General features: G+C 40.3%; 1 protein-coding gene across 3 annotated transcripts in view; it reads right to left on the bottom strand.

Annotated features, from left to right (window-relative positions):
- tprn (taperin) overlaps positions 1–7638 on the bottom strand; it is an 85953-nt gene that overhangs the window by 3676 nt on the left and 74639 nt on the right. The window contains exons 3-4 of one of the 3 annotated variants that reach the window (XM_048613502.1): positions 6783–6944; positions 5049–5176 (exon numbers count right to left, since the gene is read on the bottom strand). In XM_048613502.1, the coding sequence (XP_048469459.1) occupies positions 5049–5176; positions 6783–6944 (290 nt within the window). Of the gene's footprint in view, positions 1–5048; positions 5177–5476; positions 5589–6782; positions 6945–7638 lie in introns of those variants that run through there. The other 2 variants (XR_007265046.1, XM_020514305.2) reach the window with 2 other exon arrangements.

Raw genomic sequence — 7638 nt, 5'->3', positions numbered from 1 at the left:
TTTCTGAAGGGTCTAGGCCCGAAACGTCAGCCTTCCTGCTCGGCCTGCTGTGTTCATCCAGCTCTACACCTTGTTATCAAAGTATGTATTTAGTCTGCCATCTCATTGTCCCTCTTTATAACTTGCCCTGTTTCTGACTGGAAGAAACCTACATTTATCTTCACGAATTGTTCTCTTTTGCTCTTCATATACATAGTTACAATTTTCCAAAATTCTTCAAATTCAGGTACGTTCTCATCAGATTGGAAGTTAACAAATGTAACACCACTATTCAAGAAAAGAGGGAGAGGGAAAACAGTGAAGTACAGGCCAGTTAGCCTAACATTAGTCTTTGGGAAAATGCTGAAAGCTACTATTGAAGAAGTGCAAATAGAAAAGCATTGTTTAATGAAAATAAGTCAACATGCTTTAATTAGAAGGAACAAAAACAAAGTTGCTGGAAAAGCTCAACAGGTCTGGCAGCGTCTGTGGAGGAGAAAACAGAGTTGCTGCCAGACCCGCTGAGCTTTTCCAGCAACTTTGTTTTTGTTCCTGATTTACAGCATCCGCAGTTCTTTTGGTTTTTATTTAATTAAAGGGAAATTTTGTTTGGTAGATTTATTAGGGTTCTTTAAACTTGTAACTAGTAGGGTAGATGTAGTTTGCCACAATTTCCAAAAGGCATTTCATAGGGTGCCACACAAAAGATCAACATGCATGGGCTCATGGTTTCAGGGGAGTAATATATATTATCATGGATAGAGGATTAGTTGATGGACAGGAAACAGAGTGAAAATAAACAAGGCATTTTCAAATTGGTACGCAATGCCTAATGGAGTGTTGCTATTTACAATCTATATTAATCACTTAGATGGCAAGACAGAGTATTGTTTACTGATGATACAAAACTAGTGGAAAGTTAAGCTGTGGGGTGGATAGAGAGTGTGTGCAAAAAGTAGCAACAAGACAGCAGATTATGTAGGGAAATATGAAGTCATTCACTTTGGTCATAACAGAAAAGCAGACACTTAATATCTGAAAAAAGTTCCAAGTGGTGATGCTCAAACAGAGTTGGGTGTACTCTGACAAGAGTGCAGAAAATCAGTATGCAAATGGCCCAAGCAACTAGGAAGGCAATGGCATGTTGCTCTTTAATGCATGGGATTGAAGTACAGGAATAAAAAAGAAGTTGCTAAAATTGTACAGGGTTTTGGTAATATCACATCTGGAGCATTGCAAGTAGTTTTAGTGAGTGCATTTGCGATATGATATACATTGGAGGCAATACAGTAAAAGCTCACTAAATTGGTGTCTCAGTTAAGAGGTTTTCCATTGATCAGAACTGTGTTCTCCGGAGTGCAGAAGCGTGCAACGAGATCTCATTGAGACATGCCTGAAAACAAAAAATACCGGGTCACAGTGGGTCAGGCAGCATCCATGGAGAGAAATGAAGCTAACGTTTCGAGTCTAGGTGACTCATCAGCGCTCATCCAGACTCGAAATGTTAGCTTGCTTTCTCTCCATGGATGCTGCCTAACCTGCTGTAATCGCCAGCATTTTTTTGTTTCAGTACCAGCATCTGCTCTCTCGTTGAGACATACAAGATTCTGAAGGGACTGGTAAGAGTAAGTGCTCAGAGATGGATTCCACTAGTCAGAGAATCTAGGACAAGGAGCCATTCATTTCAGACTGCAGTGAAGAGAAATTACTTCAAAGTGAAAATATGAAATTCTGTAGGCCAGAGGTTTTTGGATGCTCAATGAAAAAAAGGCTGGGATTGACAATATTTGCTATCTCAGGAAATCAAGGGATATAGAGAGCAGGCACAAAGAGAGGAGAAACCTAAGATCAGCTAGGATTGTAGCAGGCTCAGGTGGCTCGTATGCCTACTCCTGCTTGTGCAAATTGCCACTCAAATCTCTTCCTTCCTCCACAGTTCCTAGTTTTCACCACTTCAAAACCACAACTTGGATATCTTGGATGACTGTGTTTCCTACATTTATGATCTCAGCAGATGGCATTACTGGAGGAGTTTGATCCCTGAATGAAACTTGGCTTGACAGGGCATAAGTTTCATTTTCCATATTTGTTCACTGTGGTATATTCACAAGAGGATGCCAATGTAATTTTAACAAATAACTTTTAACAAAAGAACACCAAAGCTTATTACACAAAAAAAAGAAAAAAAAACCCCAATGTTACACTTTACAATAATTATTTGAAATGGCTTTATAAGAAAGACTAAGAAAAAGGATTCAACCCTTTTACCCTCACTGCCACCTTACAGATACTCAAACTTTAGTGAAGGGTCACCCTCTCTCCACTTTAAATATCCTCGGTCAGTTCGCAAGCTGTAACCAGTTTCTTTTCAGCAAAATTGTGCATTCACTTAATGTTATTTTCTTCAATTACTGTCTCTTCCCAAGATCCTCAAAGAAACTGCAATCACAGCTCACTTATAATTTAAAATGGCAACTTACACTAATAACTTCTACAGTTTATGGAGTTTTCTTGTGAATCATTCAGGAATTTCTCCCCAGCCTCGACTGTTTTGGAAACTGCTGTTAACAGCGTTTTTGCTACAGACCCTTTTTCTATGAATTAACCTACAACTGCTTATGGATCTTGGGTGATACTGGATTGTTGCTTGGCAAGTGCAGTTTTTTTTCCCTTCTACTCATTTTTAAGTAATGTGCTAAACTATTCACTTCAAAGGTTTTTAAGATCTCATTTAATGCATGAAAATCAAACAATTCTGCAAACAAAGGCATAATACCACAGATGCTGGAAATTTGAAACAAATAGAAAATGCTGCAGAAACACAGCAGGTCTGACAGCATCTGTGGAATTAAAGTTTCATGTCCAATATGACTCTTCTTCAGAGCAGAGCTCTTCAGAGTTCTGAAGAGTCATATTAAACTCGAAGGAAGGTGGTCTTCAGTTCCAGGAGGATGTAAATGGATTGATTAGATGGGTAGATCAGCGGCAGATGGAATTTAACTCTGATAAGTATGAGGTGATGTATGTTGGAAGAATTAACAAAGCAAGGGAGTACTCAATGAATGGCAGGACACCAGGAAGCTCAGAGGAACAGAGAGATCTTGGGATACTTGTCCAAAGGGTCCTGAGGCAGCGGGGCAAATTAATAAAGTAGTCAAGGCACAAGGGACACTTGTCTTTAGGAGTCGAGGCATAGATTTTAAGAGCAGGGGTTTATACTGGAGCCGTACAGGACTTTGGTTAGACCATAGCTGGATTACGGTGTGCAGTTCTGGTCACCACACTATAGGATGTATGTGATTACACTAGAAATTGCGCATAGGAGATTCACCAGGATGCAGCCTGGGATGCAGCATCTTAGCTAAGAGGAGGCCAGATAAGCTCGGGTTGTTTTCTCTGGAGCAGAGGAGGTTGAGGTGGTACCTAATAGAGGTGTATAAGATCATGAGGAATATGGACAGGTTGGATAGAAATCGCTGGTTTCCCTCAGTTGAAGGGTCAATAATAAGGAGACATTATTTTAAAGTGAAAGGCAAGAGGTTTAGAAGAAACTTGACAAAACCTTTTTTCACCCCAAGGGTGATGGGGATCCAGAATGCACTGCCTGGGAGGGTGGTTGAGGCGGGTAAACTCACTACCTTTAAAAAAGTACTTGGATGAGCACTTGAAGTATAATAACATTTAAGGTTTGGGCCTAGTGCAGGACAATGGGACTAATGCAGATTTAGTGTATTTTTCATGGAACAGACTCAACTGCTGAATGGCTTCTTCTGTACTGTATGATTCTACGTTACTGACCTTACTATGGAGGGAAGGTCATTGATGAAACAGCTGAAGATGGTTATCCTAGAGGTGAGATACCTGACCAACGGCCACAGCCATTTCCTTTGTGCCAGGTATGACTACAACCATGTGAATTTTCCCCGATTTCCATTGACTCCAGTATTGCTAGGGCTCCATAATGCCACATTGTCAAATGTGTCCTTGATGTCAAGGGCACTCTCACATTCCTAATGTAGATGATGAAAACCTGAAGTTCCAGAACAGATCCCAGAAGAATACCATTTGTCACAACTTGATAATCCAAGAATATTTCCTATATCTCTACTCATTGTCAACTACTTCCCAATGAATTTTCAACCCATCCACTTGTTTACCACCAATCCCTGGTACTTTCAGTTGTGATATCCTCGAGTGAAATATCACATGCCTTTTCCTGGGAGAGGCTGTTAGCTTGCTTCCACTGTCTAAGGGATCCACTACTTGGGATCACAATCTCAGGATAAAGGTTCAGCTATTTAGTTCTGGGATATGGAGAAACTCTTACACTCAGAGGGTTGGGAAGCTTGGAATATTTTCAGATGTTCAAATATTTATCAATTATTGCACTCTGCTATTTTATTCTTTATTATTATTCTTCTATCTCCACCCACCCTCACCCCCTATCTCATTGGTTTGAATCCTATTTCAACACGCTTATTCATTGTTCCATTAGGACCCTGGACCAGACAGATTGAGTTGGAGCCCACTGCAGCAGTGCAGTTTCTTCTTGTCCCAGTAATGGTGCCAGTGTCCCATGAAATGGATCCCTTATTTCCATACCATATATTTGCTTTCCTGGTCTGTTTGTCCCTGTATCAAGTGGCTCAAGTAGTAATCCAAATTATTTAACTTGGCTCCCAACGTTGCCTCAACAAAGAACAGTGACAAAGCCCTAGTGTGTTAATAAAACAAAGAACTGCGGAGGCTGAAGATATGAAACAAGGACAGAAATTGCTAGAGAAACTCAGCAGGTCTGGCAGCATCTGTGGAGAGAAGGCTGTTTTCTCTCCACAGATGCTGCCAGACGTCTTGGTATGTTACTTGCCCCATTACAGATGACAGTGCAGCTTTGTGACCAGATATTCCTGCATTCAACAGCTCAGTGACATAACAAAAGTAGTGCACTAGAGAATACATAAATGCATGTTGCTCAGATTACAGTTGGGCTGCTCACATGAGCCTGTGTAGATACACCCAGATAACCTAATGTTATATGTACAATCCAACTCAAATTGCTGAATGCTCACCATGTTATCTTCAGTTGAGGATTCTGTACTGTGCAGAGAGCTGTTCCTCCCAGAAACTGATTCATCAAGCTTCTGTTCCTGCCATGTGTTGAATGACATTGCATGTTTAGGAGTGTAGTTTGTAAAAGCTGCATGAAAAGTAGGAGGGAAAATAACAGGAGAGGGATTGACAAAAATGATCTTTTAGAGAAAGATGCAATCACATCAGATCCTAAGTGGATCACCTGGAATCATACTAAACCATACGTGCTCAGCAAGGTACTACTATATGAGGAATGCTAAGCTTTCTGCACATTAACCTGTGGAGTAAACCAAAGCCTAGCAGAGCACGCCTGGTGGAGGTATGTACCATTGAACTTTACACTGAACATCACAGGACTGAAATTACATCAAAGTTGGAAAAGTGACAGAGTCTGTGAATTGCTCACCAGTGCTAGGCTCTGATGCAACTGATGGTCTCAAAGTCCACTCTATTATTCTGTCTTTACATTACTCATGTCCTCCTCTGTCATTACACCTCCTTAACTACAGCACACTCATCTGAGAAAGACAACACACAACACTTTTATGTTACACCTCCTGACCAACATCTAATTAAACAACACACCCTTATGTAGTGCTTTCAAGAGAAAACATGTTTAACAAAGGTATCAATAAAAACATTTTTGAAATCAAATCCACAAAACAGAGATCAAGATAGATGACCAGAAGTTCAAAGAAATAGATTTTAAGGAGCATCTTGAAAGAAATAAAAAAGAGAACTGGAAAAGTTTGGGATGTGGAAATTCCAGAATATTAGCCAAGGCAGTTAAACATATAGATGCTAAAGGTAAAGCAATTAGTATCAGGGAATCCCAAGGGATCAGAAACAGAGGAGTTTTGAAATTTGAAGGCTGGTCAGATTGGAGGTGGCTACAAAAGGCAGGATGAGGATATTGAGGGATTTGAAAATAAAGATGAGGACTTTAAACTTGGGATGTAGATGAACAAGACACCATAAGAGTTGATGTTTGTTCTGTATTTCAGACAAGTACAAGTTTAATTCCATAGGGATGGAAGATGAGAGGCTGACCAGGAGAGCTGTGGTAAGTCAAGTCTAGAGGTAACAAAATCAGATATCCGGATTTCAGCACCTAACGAAATGAGGCAGGAGCAGTCAGACAATATTACAAAGGTGCAAGTGGGCAGTTTTAATAGAGAGAAATCACTGATTTAACCACACCTCAGTATAACATTACCTGTCCCAAGCACTAACTCACATCCAGTTTGACACAACCAGTCCAAAATCAACATTGATGCTTCATTTTTAGTTGAATATTATCTTGTATGCCCACCAGCTATATCTGACTTGCTCACATTGTGCTAAATACTACACCTGAACACCATGGAGAAACACAGCTAAATTGGCACATTGCCCTTCATTTTCTTCTATTCTTGAAGTAACTAATTTACTTTCCCTTCTGCAGTTCAATCTCGGTCAGACTTAGTTCTGCAAGAACTGTGTCAAGCTCAACATTAGTAGTTGATCAAGTTGTTTTTACATTCTATGATCTAGCTGGGTAAATAGTGAAACAATATCAAAACCACCACTCATTAGAATACTTAATTTATTATCCACATAATTAGCTTTTCTTTTTATTCTGTTATCTCTGAGGAGGAGTTTTGCACTATTCCCCTAACAGTCACTAGGTAGCACTGTTGTTTTGGTTTCAGACTAGAACCTAAAGCACGCACCTTCACATGCCAGCTGACTGCTCAATTGTGGGTACTTGTGCATAGTTCTCCTGGTAACTGGGTGATGCAAAGAATTAAGCTCTCCTGAATTCAGCATCCAGTTGTCAAGAACTGAAACAGGAAATGCTGGGCAAGCACTATAGACCAGCCCTGTTGATGGCCCTGTGCAAGAGAACATACCACAATGATTTGAGTATCTACTCTTCACAGAGAGCTGAAGCTCCAGGGACTGGTAGCTGTCATGTACTTCAGCTTAAGACACATTATGAGTGCAAGGTTTTATGATTAAGATTTGGAACTGTCCCTTTAATTCTAGGGAAGATGAAATTGAAGGGAGTCCACATTCTGTCCAGCCACAAGCATGGATGGCTTAGTTATCATAGGGGTTGAAAGCACAAGTTGAGAAACTTACTGTGAGGTAGTGTGAAAAATATTCACAGCTGAAAACAAAGGCAACAGCAGCTGGCTTAACTACAGACAGTACTGTCTGTCTGTTTTTCTGGACAGATAAGAAAAAGAGAGAAAGAAAGAGAAAAATGTCTCAGAAAAACAATTATAAGTGCAGCTAGTGTGGTCAGCAGGGATCAGTATGCTGCCTTTCAGCAGCCTACCGGGGGAACATGGAGGGGACATGACCTCAAATCAAAGAGATTCATATCTTAGCAATCTGAAGACTCTGGAAGCTTCGTCTTGGTGTGGTGGGATACTGCCGGTCATCAATTTTGGAGTACACTGGAAACAGAGAAGTGCCTTTTAACAGCGCCATAATGTTATGATTCTGCGAGTTGGGAGAAGCAAATCCTAAACCTTATTGGAAGCCAGGAGTGATTTTAGGCTAGTTCTTGTAAAAATTGCA

The sequence above is a fragment of the Rhincodon typus genome, chromosome 28, assembly GCF_021869965.1.
Source record: "Rhincodon typus isolate 14 chromosome 28, sRhiTyp1.1, whole genome shotgun sequence".
Lineage (NCBI taxonomy): Eukaryota > Metazoa > Chordata > Chondrichthyes > Orectolobiformes > Rhincodontidae > Rhincodon > Rhincodon typus.
Note: the sequence above shows the minus strand (reverse complement) of the source record. Positions and strands in the feature narration are given on the sequence as shown.